This window comes from Pongo pygmaeus, chromosome 6 (genome assembly GCF_028885625.2).
Source record: "Pongo pygmaeus isolate AG05252 chromosome 6, NHGRI_mPonPyg2-v2.0_pri, whole genome shotgun sequence".
NCBI classification, from domain to species: Eukaryota; Metazoa; Chordata; class Mammalia; order Primates; family Hominidae; genus Pongo; species Pongo pygmaeus.
In genome coordinates, this window is record NC_072379.2 from 157,352,562 (window position 1) to 157,371,382 (window position 18,821).

The 18,821-nt window shown below is 47.7% G+C and overlaps 1 protein-coding gene across 3 annotated transcripts in view; it reads right to left on the reverse strand.

Annotated features, from left to right (window-relative positions):
• PTPRN2 (protein tyrosine phosphatase receptor type N2) overlaps window positions 1-18,821 on the reverse strand; it is a 1,025,817-nt gene that overhangs the window by 610,163 nt on the left and 396,833 nt on the right. For all 3 annotated transcript variants that reach the window (XM_054495208.1, XM_054495209.1, XM_054495207.1), the window contains one exon: window positions 7,594-7,954. In XM_054495208.1, the coding sequence (XP_054351183.1) occupies window positions 7,594-7,954 (361 nt within the window). The remainder of the gene's footprint in view (window positions 1-7,593; window positions 7,955-18,821) is intronic.

Below are 18,821 nucleotides of genomic sequence, written 5' to 3' on the forward strand. Positions count from 1 at the left end.
AAGTGATAGTATAATAAGACGACTGAATAGAAGAAGTATCAGGTATGTTGGGATGAGGTTGCAATGTGAAATTCAGAACCAAAAGTCAGCCATCATGATGTGAATTAGGGACTTGTAATTCCCATCCAGGCTCTGGAGGGCACAGAACCAAGATGATGAAAGGGTTCTAACAGGTTGGTTACCGGTTTTGTTTCCTGTTCAGTGTGGCTGGTGTTTGATCAATGAGCAAGGATTACAACAGTGGACACCCCATACATTATTTGTCATTGGTTCATTTAGAAAACGGTGTCTGATGCATCTCCTAAAGTGATTTCCAAAATGCTTTCACTGTCATCAGAGTCTTGGCTGAAAGAATGGCATTACACAAGTACCGTATATATATGAAAAAAAATTACAGCACTGATGAAAGAAAGCAGAAGTAAAGAAATGGAGAAGCAGCGTATAAATATCATATGCTTATGGCTAGCAGGACATGGGTTTGGATCATAATCTCAAAACATACAGTCCCAATTGCCATAATCCCAAATAGTGAAATCCCCAAATATCTGAATATCAAAATCTCTAAATAGAGTCTAAATCCCAAAAGTCTAGTGTTGCTAATGTTTAAAATCCCCTAAATCATAATCACAGGAGAGTTGCATCCTGCTGAGTGGCGCTATTACCTTGTTATTGTCTTTATTTGGAAATTAAGCATAATTTAAGGAGTTGTGTGTGAGTGCCAAGTTGACAAGGGGTGAAACTGTAGACTGAGTTTTCAGTGTCAACTTGACTGGGTTAAGGAATACCTAGAAATCCAGTAAAGCTTCATTTTGGGTGTTTCTGGGAGGTTTCACCAGGGAGACTGGGGTGGAGTCTGAGAGGGCTGGGGGAAGGTCTGCCTCAGTGTTGGTGGGCGGGCAGCGTCCAAACAGCTGGGGCCCAGAGAGAACAAACACAGAGGGTGAATTAGGCTCCCTCTGAGTGCTGGGGCAGACTTTCCTTCTGCTGCCCTGGACATCAGAGCTCCAGGTTTGCCAGCCTTCAGACTCCAGGACTCACATCAGTCATCCCTGGGTCTTCAGACTGAGAGTTACACCATCAGCTTCCCTGGTTCTCAATGCAAAAACACTGCAACTTCCTCAATAAATGAAGAATGTCCTTTTTGTACATCTGCATTTGCGAAAGATACAATTTCTTGAGATCTCAGCTCTTCGACTGTTTATGCAGCAGTGACCCATCAGGGTTTTTGACTGATCTCGTCAAAAGCCTTAGGTTGTTCATCAGGGTATTTCAGATGCCTGCAGTTATACAGCTGGGTGCACACAATTACCAAGCAGAGTGACATGCTTTTATACATCTCCCTTTCTGACCTATGTCTTCATGAACACGGTTCATCTGCTCATAATGGCGATGCCCATGCAACTGTTGTCAAGGTATCTGAGGGCTTATGCCTGCAAAAATATGAATGTTATTATCGCTTATTTTATTGTGTAAAATGGCCTATGAAGTGTTTTGTCATGATTTTATATGTTTTACAAATAAATTCCCTTTTAAAAATGTAAACAAATGTCTCTTAAACAATTTTTTCCAGAATTACATTTTTGGGATTTTGATATTTTGAGACTGTGATTTTCAGGATTTTAGGGACCTTAGGGATTTTGATATTTCAGGATCTTAACATTCAGAATTATGGCATTCAGGATTGTGTCTTTCAGGATTATGAATGGCTCCCAAAGACTCAATATTGTCAGCATGTCAGTTCTCCAACTTGATCTATGGATTTAATGAAATCCCAGTCAAAATCCTAGCAAGTCATTTTTTGGATACAAGCAAATTTATTCTAAAGTTTATATGGAGAGGCGAGTGACCCAGAACAGCCAACATGATACTGAAGAAGAACAAAGGTGGAGGACAACACCACCCATCATTAGGACGCAGTACACCCATCGTTACGACTCACTCCAACTCCACAGGAATCCAGGCAGGGTGGGGTTGAAGACACAGACAAACAGATCAATGAAACAGAACAGAGAGCCCAGACATGGGTCCACATACATGAGGTCAGCCGAGCTTTGAAAAGGAGCAAAGGTGATGTTATGGAGAAAGGATCGCCTCTTAATAAATGGTGCTGGACAACTGGACGTCCACATGTACAGAAACAATTCCAAATGCAGACCTTACACCCTTCACAACTAACTCAGAATGGGTCACAGACCTCATTATAAAATGAAAAACCATAAAACTCCTTAAAGGTAAGAGAGGAGAAACTCTGGATGACCTTGGGTTTGGTGATGACTTTTTAAAATCCAACACCAAAGGCAAAATCCATGAATAAAATAATTGGTAAGCTAGACTTCAATAAAAAAAAAATTAATGCTCTGCAAAAGACGCTGTCAAGAGAATGAAAAGACAAACCACAGACTGGGAGAAAATGTTTACAAAAGACATATCTGATATCTGATAAAGGACCAATATCTAAAATATTCAAGAACTTTACAAACTCAACAATAAGAAAACAAGCAGCCTAATTAAAACATGGCCCAGAGACCACCACAGACACCTCACCACAGAAGATACACAGAGGAAAACAAGCATATGAAGACACTCTGCTTCCTCCATCATCAGGGAAATGTGAGTGAAAACAACAATGAGACACCACCACACACCTCTCAGAAGGGCCGGAACCCAGAACACCGACAACACCCAATGCAGGCGAGGATGTGGAGCAACAGCAGCTCGTTCACCGCTGGTGACACGCAGAATGCAGAATGCCACAGCCACTGGGGAAGACAGTTTGGTGGCTGCTTCCAAAACCAAACAGTCTCTTACTATGTGATCCAATGATAACACTCCTTGGTACTTACCAGTAGAAGTTAAAGACTTATACCCACACAAAAACCTGCATGAGGGTGCTTATGGCAGCTTTATGAATAATCGCCAATACATGGAAGCAACCAAGATGTTCCTCAGTAGGCGAATACACTGTGGCCCATCTATACAATGGAGTGTTATGGATTATAGTGTAATAATACAACACTATTCAGCACTAAAGAGAAATGAGCCATCAAGCCACGAAAGGATGGGGGAATCTTCAAGGCATGTGACCCATCTGAAAAGGCCACATATTGTAAGGTTCCAACTCCAGGACATTCAGGAAAAGGCAAACTATGGAGACAGCAACAAGGTCCGTGGTTGCCAGGTCTCGAGCGGGGAAACTGGAGACGCTGAACTGGATGAGCCCCAAATTCCTTCACCGGCCACTGCACGTCACCTGTTGTCCTCCCCGTCACCCCACCTTAGATAGGCCTTCCACTGAACCCGCTTTAAAGCTCTTTGAAAGGAGACCGGATGTGAATTATGAATAAGTGAAGGAAGAGGGTCTCTTTTTAAAGCTTTTACCAGGTGAACTTTTGTCATATGCGTTCATCCCGCAGCCTCGTTGATTGACTGCTTCTTTGGGAGCAGGTACGCGTGGGTCTTCTCTCCCACTCTCTGAAGACTAAACAGCAAGGGTCTCATGTTGGACCCGACCGTGCGACAGGAGGGTGGCCCTGTTCTCTGACCTGTATAGAAGTTTTCTGTTCCCTGGCATTATCGCAGGGTCCTCCCTTCCTGCTCGGGTGCAGTTGCTTTGTGTGTTGAGAATGTCTAACTAGCTAGGGCCTCTCATCTTGAGAAATCATTCGATGTCTGGATTTGCTTTAGAATCATCCCAGGGCAGAGCAGGGGGCTGTAGTGGGCGCAGAGGAGCATCAGGAAAGCCTGAGAGTCACCACTTGAGGGCGACAGGTGATGCCTGTACGGGGTTCTCAATATTCTCTTTATATTTCATAGGTGATGCCTGCACGGGGTTCTCAATTCTCTCTATTTCATAGGTGACTCCTGTACAGGGTTCTCAATATTCTCTGCGTGTTTCATAGGTGACGCCTGCACGGGGTTCTCAATATTCTCTGCGTGTTTCATAGGTGACGCCTGTATGGGGTTCTCAATATTCTCTGCATGTTTCATAGGTGATACCTGTACGGGGTTCTCAATATTCTCTTTATATTTCATAGGTGATGCCTGCACCGCGTTCTCAATTCTATTTCATAGGTGACGCCTGTACGGGGTTCTCAATATTCTCTGTGTGTTTCATAGGTGATACCTGCACGGGGTTCTCAATCCTCTCTATTTCATAGGTGACTCCTGTACAGGGTTCTCAATATTCTCTGCGTGTTTCATAGGTGACGCCTGCACGGGGTTCTCAATATTCTCTGCGTGTTTCATAGGTGACGCCTGTACTGGGTTCTCAATATTCTCTGCGTGTTTCATAGGTGACGCCTGTATGGGGTTCTCAATATTCTCTGCGTGTTTCATAGGTGATACCTGTACGGGGTTCTCAATTCTCTCTTCTTATTTCATAGGTGATCAATATTCTCTGTGTATTTCATAGGTGACGCCTGTATGGGGTTCTAAATATTCTCCGTATATTTCATAGGTGACGCCTGTACAGGGTTCTCAATATTCTCTGTATTCTTCTTAGGTGACGCCCGTATGAGGTTCTCAATTCTCTCTGCTTATTTTATAGGTGATCAATATTCTCTGTGTATTTCATAGGTGATGCCTGTACCGGGTTCTCAATTCTCTCTGTTTCATAGGTGACACCTGTAAGGGGTTCTCAATATTCTCTGTATATTTCGTAGGTGACGCCTGTACGGGGTTCTCAATTCTCTCTGCATATTTCATAGGTGATCAATATTCTCTGTGTATTTCGTAGGTGATACCTGCATGGGGTTCTCAATTCTCTCTGCGTATTTCCTATTTGCCATTCTACATGAGGCTTTTCTAAAGCACACAGTGCAGTTAGGAAGACAGTTTTTATCAGAATATCACCAGCATTGCAGGGTAGCTCAGGAAGAATGCCAGGCACATTGTGTAACTCGTAGGGATCACGGGAGAGTGGAGAGAGCACGGTCAGGACGCTTGTTCTGAAGATCCACACGCTGGGGTGTGGGAGGAACGAGAAGGCGCCAAGGCAGGGAGGTGAAGCTCCCCGGGTAGGTAAGAAAGGCACACAGAACAGGAGCGCGCGCGTAGAAAGGGCTCGCAGAGCAGGAGCGCGCGCGTAGGATGGGCTCGCAGACCAGGAGCGCGCGCGCAGGAAGGGCTCGCAGAGCAGGAGCGCGCGCGCAGGAAGGGCTCGCAGAGCAGGAGCGCGAGCGTAGGAAAGGCACACAGAGCAGGAGCGCGCGCGTAGGAAAGGCTCACAGAGCAGGAGCGCGCGCGTAGGAAGGGCACGCAGAGCAAGAGTGGCGCGTAAGAAGGGCACGCAGAGCAGGAGCGCGCGTAGGAAGGACACACAGAGCAGGAGCGCGCGCGCGTAGGGAGGGCTCGCAGAGCGGGAGCGCGCGCGTAGGGAGGGCTCGCAGAGCGGGAGCGCGCACGTAGGGAAGGCACGCAGAGCAGGAATGCGTCCTATTCTCTCTGTGAGCTCACCCTCACCCGGCTCTCCAGCTGGGTTTCCCTCCCTGTGATGGGGGCGAGGATGTTTATTGCTTTCTGTTCCCAGTAATGAAGACAGAGGTGAATGGGGCTTTTTAAGCTGTGGGAGATGGGATAGGAGAGAGAAAAGGGAGGTTAGAGAAGGAAGAGGGCGACCCAACGTGACCCCCTAGAAAGAGTACAGAGGTGGGAAAATGCAGGTAGAGGGGCAGCCAGTGCCGGGGAGGGGCACGGAAGGCTGAGATGAGAAGCTGAAGGCCACTTCAGCCATGTATTCACCGCCTGTGGCCAAGGGCTGAGGCCACACTGAGCTGGAGGAGAACAGGAAGCTCAGCAGCTACACGGACCCAAGGTCGCAAGTGAAGACCCCCTGATAGCGCCCATTACCCACGAGAGCGCAGGAGGCAGTGAAGACCCCCAATGGTGTCTAGTACACAAAGAGCGCAGGAGGCAGTGAAGACCCCTGATGATGTCTAGTACACAGAGAGCACAGGAGGTAGTGAAGACCTCCGATGGTGCCTAGTACCTACAAGAAGCAGTGAAGACCCCCTGATAGCGTCCAGTACCTATGAAAGCACAGGAGGCAGTGAAGACCCCTGATGATGTCTAGTACACAGACAGCGCAGGAAGCAGTGAAGACCCCCGATGGTGCCTAGTACCCACAAGAGGCAGTGAAGACCCCCGATGGTGTCTAGTACCCACGAAAGTGCAGGAGGCAGTGAAGACCCCGATGGTGTCTAGTACCCACGAAAGTGCAGGAGGCAGGACCATCAAGAAAAGGGGTTTCTCGGAGTAGAGCATGGCTTAGAACAGAGGAGACGTCGCCCCAGAGGGAGAGGTGCTGGAGGGAAAGTGGCCACTCCAGGCGGGCAGCTCCCATAGCAAACAGCACCATCAACGCTCCAGCAGCACTCACTCAAGTGCAGCATCGGCCTCCTCCGCCGTCCTTCTCCTCCAAGACAGGAACAAGGAGAAAGCACTGGTAATGGTCACACGTCCTTCCCTCTAATTGCAATTTCACATTCCTTCTATTTAAAAACTGCCATAACGGCTGCATGAACAAAGAAAGAGCGAGGGCAGGAGAGCTCCCGGCTGCAGACAGCGGAGAAGCTGATGCTCGCTCTCAGCGGCTCCCATTCAGCTTTCACTTAAGGAGCAGAGAGGGCTCACATAACGTGATGCTCAGGCAATGTTTGTGAAATTTTAGTATTTGTTATCTCCAAAAGGGAAGTCATGTTTTATCAGAACCCACTGCAGGATGGTCTTGGGAAAAGGCTGTTGGGAAATGAATGGGTCGGAACCTTCTCTATATCACAGAGTTGCAGGAACTCGCAAACGCCCTTCTCCCCTGGGCCCGCCCTGACGTGGGTTAACTCAGGTAGCGACACCGGAAGCCACGGTCTTGGCACAGCAGTCACCTTGAGGCCGACACTGTTCACCTAGTGCATGGTGAGCAGCATGAAATCCAGACAGGGGGCTTCGGAGGATGTGGCAAACCGCCATAAATATGGGCTACGGCCACATGCTGGGCCACAGGGAGAGGTGAGTTCAGCGACAAAGGACACTGGACTTAACGTGTTCAGAGTCAATTTTCCAAAACAGATATGGATGACACAAGCTGTGGGCCAGACCTGTCCTGCAAGCCATGTTGCCCACCCCATCCATCAGCTTCAGTAGTAAAATTGTGAAATCATAAAATCTGGGGAAGGGATGAACAAGAAGTGAGAAGGGAACACGCACTGTCCCCAGACCCTCAGGATCATCTCCTCCTCCCCCTGGCCACCGCGTTCCTTGTCCTCACACCCTCAGGATCACCTCCCCTTCCACTGGCCGCTGTGTTCACTGTCCTCACACCCTCAGCAGCACCTTCTCCATCCCGCTCTCAGGATCACCTCCCGCCTCTCACCAGCCACTGCGTTCCCAGGTCATGAAATGACCACATACTCCTTCCCAGCACAGAGAGGGTATGAGGACCGAAGGGACCCTTCCCTACATGGTGCCCCATTCCTGCCGCGCGTCCTCGGGGGAGTGCAGTGTGCAGACCCCACGTGGGGGAAGAGCATGGTGTGTCTGTCACTGGGAGGGGCTGGACAGAGGACAGTCAGCAAACAACACCAAGCGGAGCTGGCTCACCATCGCCTGTGCTGGAGGGGTCTTCGGGGTCTCCCAGAAGTGAAGGCCACTTCTGGGGGGTGGCTGGTGCCAGCAAGGGCCTGGGCATTCTTGAGGGTGCACGCAGAAGGTACTGTGGCTCCAGGCTGCCCTCCCCAGGGGGAGCTGGGGGCCTCTGGGCAGCATAGGCACCGAGGGCTGCCATCAGATGGTGTCTGTCCACACCGCTGTCCACCTTAGGGCTGAGCTCGTCTGGCTGGAGCTGGCCAAGGGTCTGCGGCAGGAGGTCCTCACGGAGCTGGGCCCGGGGCCCGGGAGGGTAGGTCAACGCAGACGTGTGGGCCACGTAGGTCAGGATGCTCTCGGAGAAGCGGTCGTCATCCTGGAGGAAAGGAGAGCAAAACAGAGCAAGAGTCACATTTCCCCATCATCAGCTGGGGGCACCGAGATGCCCTTCAGTCTCAGTTTTCAAGGTCCTAAACAGCCCTGGGGGTACCAAGATGCCCTTCAGTCTCAGGTTCAAGGTCCTAAACAGCCCTGGACATTCTGAAATGTAAAGCCAAAACAGGACTCTCATTTTCACACTGACCAACCCAGGTCCCTATTTCATATTTGTTCCTGCATTATTTTTAATAACAGCTTTATGGAGATAATTCACCCACATCAGCAGCTTTTAGTGTATTCAGAGTTGTGAAACATCACCACTAAGTCCAGAACATCTGCATCACCCAAAAAGAGACTTTCCAGTGTTCCCATTCCTCCCTCCCACCCTGACACTGCTCATTTGCTTTCAGTCTCTATGGATGAGTCTCTTCTGGACGTTTGGTGTAAATGGAATCACACTGTGTGTGGCATCTGTGCCTGGCTCATTTCCCTAAGCATAATGTCCTCAGGTGCACCCATGCTGATGCTGGGGCGTGGGCCAGGACATCCTTCCTCTTTAAGGCAAGTACTATCCCACTGCATGTATATCCCACATTTTAAAAATTCAGCTATCAGTTGACGGACATTTGCTTTTTTCTACCTTTTGGCTATTTTGAATAACGCTGCTATGAGTATCCATTTATGAGTCTGTGTATAAATGTGTTTTCAATTCTCTTGGGTTTATTCGAGGATATTACATGGTAACTCGACATTTAACTGACTGAGGAATTCCCAAGCTGTTTTCCAGCACAGCAGCACCACAAACAATCTCACCAGTAATGGATGCAGATGCCAGTTCCTCTGCATCTTTGCCAACACTTGCTACTTTCCTTCTGTTTTTACTATGGTTGTCCTAGCAGTTGGAAAGCAATACCGTGCTGTGTCACTTGCACAATGCACTGAGCCTAGTATGTCCTGCACCTGGAGCCTCCAACTCAGCTTTAACTAAAGGTCCTTTGCACGGCAGCTCGGAGTTACTGCACTCACAGCAATGAGAGGAGCTGCTCCCAGACACATTCATGAGGCTCGGTGGCGCCTCCCTGGTGGCTAATGATGCTGCATCTTTGTGTGCCCTTATTGACCACTCCTACATCTTCTCTGAAGAAATGTCTGTTTGTATTTTTTGGCTGCACTGGTCTTTATTTTAAGCCTGAAAAGCTGCTCCCCAATAGCTGAATCTCTCTTTCAACAACCCTCAGCAGAGGCCTCAAGTGCCTTGTCTGGAGGTCTTCATTCCAACTTCTTTACTGATGACTTGAAACATGTTTGCTGCCTGCTCTTTTAACTGCAATGTTCTGCAGCAGGGAAGATGCCAGGGTCTCTTGTTCGATAATTACCTATCACATCATTTACTAATGAATGCCCTGGCTAACAGTCTTTCATGGGATTTCTGTCTATATTTTCTCCTCACTCATTTAGTAAAATTCTCTAAGAGGACATGTCCTCATCACACTTTGTGTCACTAGATAAACCAAGGCCCAGCTGTCCTCACCTCTAGGGCAGCTGTGAAAATGTGAAAAGTCCCCACATTCTACTTCTGACTTGGGCTTCATCAAAATGTCATGGATAAGCTGAGTATGAATAATTTCCAGCTTAGAGACTTTCGAATCCTGGACACACACGCTGAGCTCCCTGGAGGCGTGCATGGGTGTGTGGACACCCCAGTTTAAATCCCATCCGTTCATATTTTCTACTTGCACCTCCTTGGGGCACATGATCAGTGTCGTGTCAGTGGAGGTGGACACCTCGGCACTAGCTAAGCGTGTACAGCCATCACTGACAGTAAGGTAAGGGAGTCCAGCTCCTGAGTCTGGCTATTTCCGAAAATATTCAGGTTCATCCTCTGGGTTAGATTTTTGAGTAGCAACCTGGGAGTTGGGAAGTGGGTTGATATAGGTTGGGGTTGTTTGTGTTTTGTGGGTTTTTTTGAGACAGAGTCTCCCTCTTTCACCCAGGCTGGAGTGAAGTGGCGCAATCTCAGCTCACTGCAACCTCTACCTCCTTGGTTCATGCAGTTCTTATGTCTCTGCCTCCCAAGTAGCTGGGACCACAGGAACACACCACCATACCTGGCTGCTTGTGTGTGTGTGTGTGTGTGTGTGTGTTTTAGTAGAAATGGGGTTTTACTATGTTGGCCAGGCTGGTCTCGAACTCCTGGCCTCAAGTGATCCGCCTGCCTCAGCCTTCCAAAGTGCTGGGATTACAGGCGTGAGCCACTGCACCTGGCCAGGTTGAATTAGGTTCTAATTTCAGTTCTCATATATGAACTTGGGTAAATTACTTGACCCCTAGAGACTCAATTTTCTTCTGTCAAAAAAGGAAATCGGACATTATCTCTAAGATTTTTTTTTTCTTTTGAGACGGAGTCTCTCACTGTTGCCCGGGCTGGAGTGCAGTGGCACATCTCGGCTCACTGCAACCTCCACCTCTGGGGTTCAAGCGACTCTCCTACTTCAGCCTCCTGAGTAGCTGGGATTACAGGTGCCCATCACCACGCCCTGCTAATTTTTGTATTTTTAGTAGAGATGGGGTTTCACCATGTTGGCCAGGCTGGTCTCGAACTCCTGACCTCAAGTGATGAGCCTGCCTCAGCCTCCCAAAGTGCTGGGATTATGGTCATGAGCCACTGTGCCCAGCCATTATCTTTAAGATATTTTAATTATTATTTCTAAAGTGATGTGACTATAGCTATCATCCAAATTGTTTAAATTTGTCCAAGGACTAGCTGAAATCAACTATTCTTCCCTTAAGAAAGAGAATATGTGAGAGAGCAAGAGCATGAGAAAGAGCGAGAGCGAGCGAGCGAGAGACAGTGAATGCCACCACAACAAACAGCCCCTCCAGCAATTTCCCACAAATTGGGTGTAAGTGTCAATCTCTAGCTCAGCCTGCACTCCCTCTTGCAAAGGCTGTCTCTGAACACCTGGTCAGCCACCATGCTGGGGGGTGGGGATCTGTGTCCAAATCCCTCGTTATGTGCCTGCAAGTGGCTCTCCCCTCATTGCTATGAATGCAGTAACCTGGAGCTTCCACACAAAGGGCCTTTAATTAAAGTTGAGTTGGAAGCTCCAGGTGCAGGACTGACTAGGTTCAGTGCATTACACAATCACAGCAGAGTGTGATCTGTGCAGTAGACTTGGATAAACAATCTATTTTTGGTTTATGTTCTGAATCAAATTAAGGTGAAGAGGAAAAAGAATATTTCAGTAGTTAGCACAAACAACAGAGCCTGTAGAAATAATAGCAAACATCGGTTTTTGCAAGCCACTCCGGCTACTCAATAGATGATTGCAGACGCTGCGGTGTTTCTCACCAAGGTGAGGTGACCATCCCATAACCAAGAGGGCCTGAGAGTTGGGAACATGGGCAGTAAAGAAAAGTATTCTCATGCTGACTGGCTCTTTCATGGTTTGAGGTCCCCAAGGAAAAGGAACTGGCTCTGAAGCTGCCTGGGTTTAAACTATCACCAATGCTACAAGCTTAGTGACCTTTGCTTCAGCACATTATTTAAGTCATCTGTAAAACAAGGATAATAATAATAGTATCTGGCACGGAAGTGTTAATGGCTATGACTACTACTATTATTACTATTATTTACTTTACCTTATTATCCTTCATATATATATATATATATATATATATATATATATACACATTTTTTTAAGACATAGTCTCGCTCTGTCACCCATGCTGGAGTGCAATGACACGATCTTGGCTCACTGCAACCTCCGCCTTCTGGGTTCAAGTGATTCTCCTGCCTCAGCCTCCTGAGCAGCTGGGATTACAGGCACGCGCCACCATGCCCAACTAATTTTTTTGCATTTTTAGTAGAGATGGGGTTTCACCATGCTGGTCAGGCTGGTCTCAAACTCCTGACCTCAAGTGATCTGCCCGCCTCGGCCTCCCAAAGTGCTGGGATTACAAGCGTGAGCCACCATGCCCAGCCTATACCTTCATATTCTTTAAAGCAGTCAGGAAATCCATATCTCAACTGAGGAGGAGCTATCCAATTAGACTTTTTCTTCTACTCTCAGCTCTGAGTTTAAAATTCTGTGACTCATTTTCAAACCCCCTGTTGTGAAGATGTTTTTAGTCTCAGTTCAACATACCAATGAAGGGAGGTTTCCTAAGACAATGTGGAATAATTTTTAAGACCGTAGCTGCCAAAACCTGGAAATTAGCAGCCTAAAGGCATGGACACGGACTAATTTCCAGTACATGCAGTGGACATTCCTGTGCATGAAGTCTTCAAACTGTGTGTAAGAGAAATCCGGCTGAGCATCTCTGGGGTAGCCCAGCTGTGGGTATGAAGCATTCGAGAGCTTCTGCCAAAGTCTGCTGATGTTTAAGCTGACATGATATTCTACTGGGAATATTCTTCAACCCACTGCATTTCCATACGACGAGAAGCAGAACCCACTCGCCCACACACTGAAAAACCCAGCAGGAAAGAAGGCTCACTGAGAGACTGGCCCAATCCTGTCAGCTCTGTGTAACTTGTGTAAGTTTGGACCAGTTATCTAACCTCTTGAAGCCTCATTTTCACCACCTGCAAAACTAGAAAAATAATTCTGTTTTCTTTAAAAGCCACTGTGAGGATTAGGGAGAGTATAGGTAAAAGTGCCTTGCTCAGCACACAACTCAGAAGAGGAACTTGATAAATGGCAGTCATCAGCAGTATCATTATCACCATTAGTGTCACTGCCACCATCCACAACGGTATCCCCACCATCATCATCTTCACCATCCACAGCACCATCCCTACCATCAGCATCATCCCACCATCAATAGCAGCATCCCCACCATCATCACTTCCACCATCAACAACAGCATCTCCACTATCTCCACCATCCACAACAGCATCTCCACTATCTCCACTATCAACAGCAGCATCTCCACTATCTCCACCATCAACAGCAGCATCCCCACCATCATCATCCCACCATCCACAGCAGCATCCCACCATCATCATCTTCACCATCATCATCTTCACCATCCACAGCAGGATCCCCACCATCATCTTCACCATCCACAGCAGGATCCCCACCATCATCTTCACCATTCACAGCAGCATCCAACCATCATCATCTTCACCATCAGCATCATCCCACCATCCACAGCAGCATCCCCACCATCATAATCTTCACCATCCACAGCAGCATCCCTACCATCATCACCTTCACCATCAGCATCATCCCACCATCAATAGCAGCATCTCCACCATCATCATCACCCCATCATCAACAGCAGCATCCCACCAACATCATCTTCACCATCCACAGCAGGATCCCCACCATCATCACCCCAATCATCAACAACAGCATCTCCACTATCTCCACCATCAATAACAGCATCTCCACTATCTCCACCATCAATAACAGCATCCCGTCACCACCATCACCACCAGCATCCCCACCATCATCATCACCCCGTCATCAACAGCAGCATTCACACCATCATCACTTCCTATTGGGGGAACCAGCCCCCAGTATTTCAACACACATTCTTTTCTATTTTCCCTAAGTGTCGGCCAGTCTGAGAAATAAAGAGAAAGAGTACAAAGAGATAAATTTTACAGCTGGGCCTTCAGGGGTAACATCACCTATTGGCAGGTTCTGTGATGCCCACCTGAGCCACAAAACCAGCAAGTTTTTATTAGGGATTTCAAAAGGGGAGGGGTGTACAAATAGGGAGTAGGTCACAGGGATCACACGCTTCAGAGGGCAATAAAAGATCACAAGGCAGGGGGTGAAATTTGAATTACTGATGAGTGTCCCACAGGGCATGTATTGTCTTGATAAACATCTTAACAGGAAACAGGGTTCGAGAGCAGACAACTGGTCTGACTAGAATTCACCAGGCTGGAATTTCCCAATCCTGGTAAGCCTGAGGGCACTGCAGGAGACCAGGGAGAATTTCATCCCTTATCTTCAACTGTCATAAGACAGACATTCCCACAGCAGGCATTCATAGACCTACCCCTGGGAATGCATTCCTTCCCCAGGGTTATTCCTTGCTGGGAAAAGAATTCAGCGATATTTCTCCTACTTGCTTTCTGCAAGAAGAAAAATAAGGCTCTATTCTGCCCGACCCCACAGGCAGTCAGACCTTAAGGTTATCTTCCCTTGTTCCCTGAAGATCGCTGTTGTTCTGTTCCTTTTCAGATTTCATATTGTTCAAACACACGTTTTACAATTTGTACCATTAATGCAATCATCACAGGATCCTGAGGTGACATACATCCTCAGCTTACGAAGATGACGGGATTAAGAGATTAAAGACAGGCATAGGAAATTATAAGAGTATTGATTGGGGAAGTGATAAATGTCCATGAAATCTTCACAATTTATGTTCAGAGACTACAGTAAAGACAGGCATAAGAAATTATGAAAGTACTAATTTTGGGAACTGATAAATGTCCATGAAGTCTTCACAATTTATGTTCTTCTGCCGCAGCTTCAGCCGCTCCCTCCATTCGGGGTCCCTGACTTCCCGCAACAACTTCCACCATCAACAACAGCATCTCCACTATCTCTACCATCAACAGCAGCATCCCCACCATCATCATCTTCACCATCCACAACAGCATCCCCACCATCATCATCTTCACCATCAACAGCAGCATCCCACCATCATCACCCCCACCATCAGCATCATACGAGCATCAATAGCAGCATCCCCACCATCATCACTTCCACCATCAACAACAGCATCTCCACTATCTCCACCATCAACAGCATCATCTTCACCATCCACAGTACCATCCCTACCATCATCACCCCCACCATCAGCATCATCCCACCATCAATAGCAGCATCCCCACCATCATCACTTCCACCATCAACAACAGCATCTCCACTATCTCCACCATCAACAGCAGCATCCCCACCATTATCACTTCCACCATCAACATCATCCCTGCCATCATCACCCCAACCATCAGCTTCCCACCATCATCAGCAGCAGCAGCAGCACCAGCACCATCATCATCCACACCATCCACAGCAGCATCCACACCATCAGTGTCACCCCCACCATCAGCATCATCAAACCTCTACTGCTGCTGTGTGCCAAGCCCTGGACTTCTATGAAGGAAGAATAACTCAGATGTGGCCCTGTCCTCAAACATCTTGCAGACTGAACTAGGAGTTAAGTCATAGACATTAACAACCGTAATTGAAAGAATGCTATTACAGAGGGTCAGAAAAGCAATCCTGGTTTTGGAAGAATGTGATTCTCTTCAGCTGGAGGAAATCAGAGCTGCTTCCTGGAGCCAGCTGATGCAGTTCACAGAGCCACGCCCTGCACCGTACCCCTCACCTGTCAAACAGTGACACTGCTGAGGAAGTGACTCTCCTCGCTCCCAACTTTACTGGGGCCAGGAGTACCAGAGCTAAAAATCAGCACTCTTCCTTTGACAAACATGCCTCTCCTGGAGATCCACCCAGCCCAGTCCCAAAGGCACAATTATGAGTTCAGGCTGACAGGAAGGCCTGGAGGTCCGGGGAGTCCCACATGCCAGGAGACGCTGAGTGGAGGAGACTCCTGTGTGTGCACTGGTCTCTGCCTGTGCTCATCAGCTATTCTCCTGCACCGAGGATCCAAAACAAATTAGGAAGCCCAAGTCGGGACATCTTTTGACCACATAACACACGTTTTCTCCCTGTCTCACCGCCTGCAGGCAGCACTGACAGGCACATTGATCATGGCGTGCTTGCTGCCGGCCTGACAAACCACACGGCCTCAGTGCTGTTCGCGGGCTTCCTAATGAGCCGGCACCGGATGCGGCCAGGTTTGGGAGCTGAGGTGGGAACGCTGCAGCTCCGGCTCCGGCTCCGGCTCCGGCTCGTGAATGTGGGGTTGGGATGACTTCACTGTGCCTTTCTGTCTCGGGCCTTAGAGAGGTGATTCTGGCAGCTCATTTATTTTCTCTGTCTCTATCTGTGTCTCTGTCTTTGTCTCTGTCTCTCTGTGTATCTCTGCCTCTGTCTCTGTCTTAACACAGTAGAAAGTGTCAGTGTTTAACAGTGCTCTGGCTCTAAGTGGCCCACTCGTGTGGAAGGGAAATAATTGTGGTGTCGTTTTTACCGACAGTGCTGTCGCCAAGACAAAATAACTTTTTTGCGTTCAGGGAAGCAGGGGGGTCTCACACGAGCGTATACTGTGCTATCTCTGCAGCCAAGGTATAGAGCTCTCAGACTGAAAAATAAGACCCCTAACAGTTTTTAGAGTTCACAACATCTATGAGGTTGAAAAGGTTAAGTCCTAAACTACTTAGGATCAACAAATTTGTAGCGAGTTGACAGTATCACAGGGTGCCCATGTGAACTCCTGGATATCTGCTAATGATGATGCATTCTGAGAGTCTGGAATTATCTGAAGACTTGTGACACTGTGAGGCCAGTGCTGCTCTCAGCCTGCCCTGCTCGAGACTCGTGACACTGTGAGGCCAGTGCCGATCTCACCCTGCCCTGCTGAGACTCACGACATCGTGAGGCCAGCACTGCTCTCAGCCCACCCTGCTTTGCCCGCCACTCGTCCTTCTGTCACTCTTCTGGCTCCTGTTTGCATTTTGGCCTTTCCAGAAGCTGCACCCAAAAGCCTCCTACCTGGCAAATGAAAAGCACAGCGCATGATTAAAGCAGCGAGTTCTAATCCATGTCCCGTCCACCTTGTCCTGGGGTTAGAGGTCAATTGGCTCATAACCACCCAGAAGATGGAGGGACAGTCATCGCCACGGGGCTCTTATTCACTGAGTGCTACATCAGGCTGTTTTCAGCTTTACATGCCTTAATTTTCTCTAACCCTTTCAATGGCTCGATGGTACAGACATGATTACCCACATTTTGCAAAGAAGATCCCGCAGTGAGAAAAGGGCAGAGCTAAGACGCAGCCCTTCTCCCTAGACTGTGTGTGTCTGTCTCATCTCAGACACCAAACACGCCGAGTGAACAGAGGAACCGTAAGCAGGTCGGCTTCCATGAAGCACAGGTCTGGGTGTGAAGGGACTGCTAGTTCCGGGGGGGTGGTACCTGTCACTGTGAGTGTTCAGTGGAGGGCAGGGACAGGATTGTCTGGGAGGAAACCAGGGGAGACAGTCAGGATGACGGTGGCCAGCATGCATCAACCTGCTCTGCCTCAGACACTACTGTGTATGCTGGGAGCAGAACACCATGCCCTGGGGCCACTTTTCCACCAGAGCTCCGCTTCCCACCAAAGGTCATAAGAACAATCACATGAGGGGGCAAACTTTTAAAAAACTCAAATGGACATAATGAATGTGGCATCCAACATGTGAAGGCCATGGTCCTCATCGCTGTGTGCCTCCACACCTGCTCCTCCAGGCGGCATGGCTAAGCAGAGGGCTGTGAGGGAAGCTGTGCTATCTCTGCACAATCTCTCAAGGTGGCCCCCCTCCAGAAACAGGGATAGGGGAAGGTGGGCTTGTTGACCACATCTGGATGGTGACAGTTTGGGGCTGTTCTGGCTAAAGCCACTGTGGGCAGTCATGGGCCAGCCTTCCTGTGAATGCAGGCGTCCCTCTTGGATAGACATCGAGAGGGGAACTGCTGAGTCCAAGGACAGACTTATCTTTAGCCTTTAAGCAGCTTCCAAATACAGGTTATAACAGCTTGCATTGCATTCCCACTAATTTGACAATTTCTATGTCCTCATCAAGAGTTGGTTTTATAGATTTTTTTTTTAATTTTAGCCAATCTAGTGACATGAAGTGGTTGTTCTTTATGGTTTTGTGAATACGGATGCTCAGCACCTTTGATGCCTTCATTGGCCATTTGTATATCTTTTTATGAAGTATCTGTTCAAAGTTTTTATATATTTTTGCGTGGGATTGCTTGCCTCTTTTCCCTTTGGAGGACTATTGAGATATAATTGACATGCAATAAACAGTACAGGAGGCATGACAATGAACACGTCCGTCACCCTGAATACATCCCAGTGCCCCTGGAGACACTGCCCTCTCCCATCCCTGTCCACAGCTCCAGGCAATCCGGACCAGCTGTCTGTCCCTTATAACCCAGCTTGTGTTTTCTACAGCTTTCCAAACTGGAATTATAACAATAGCTCCTCTTTTGTCTTTCGGTCAATAGAAATGAGACTCACTGTGCTGTTTCATGCATCAACAGCTCACTCCAGTTTATTACTGGGTAGCATTCCACTTTGTGGATCAAACAAAATTTATTTGTCCATTTCTGATAGACATTTGGGTTTTTTCAGTTGTGGGCATTTACTATGAAAGCTACCATGAAGATACGTGTGTAAATCTTTGAATACACACATGCTTTCATTTATCTCGAGTAGAAGTGGGATGGAGGGATCACAGGCAAGTAAACATTTCACTTTTGAAGAAACTGTCAAGACATTTTCCAAATCGTTGTTAATGTTTTACATTTCCACTGGTGCCATATGAGAGGTCCAGCTCCTCCACCTCCTTGCCAATACATAGGATGGTCAGTTTGTTTTTCGTTTTTTTTTAATTTTAGCCATTCTTACAGGTTTGTAGTGGTATTTCACTATGATTTCCATTTTCATTCCATAATGAGGAATGATACTGAATATTTCACATTAAATTGTCACTCATTTATCCTCTTTGGTGAAGTGTTTATTCAAATCTTTTGCCCATTTTTTAAATTTCAAAAGCTTTTGGGGTACGCATGGTTTGGGTCACATGTGTGAATTTAATAGTGGTGAAGTCTCAGATCTTAATGCACCCATCATCCAAGTAATGCACATTGTACCCAATATGTAGGTTTTTTTATCCCTCTCCCCTCCCACCCTCCCGCTTCTGAGTCTCCAAAGTCCATTAG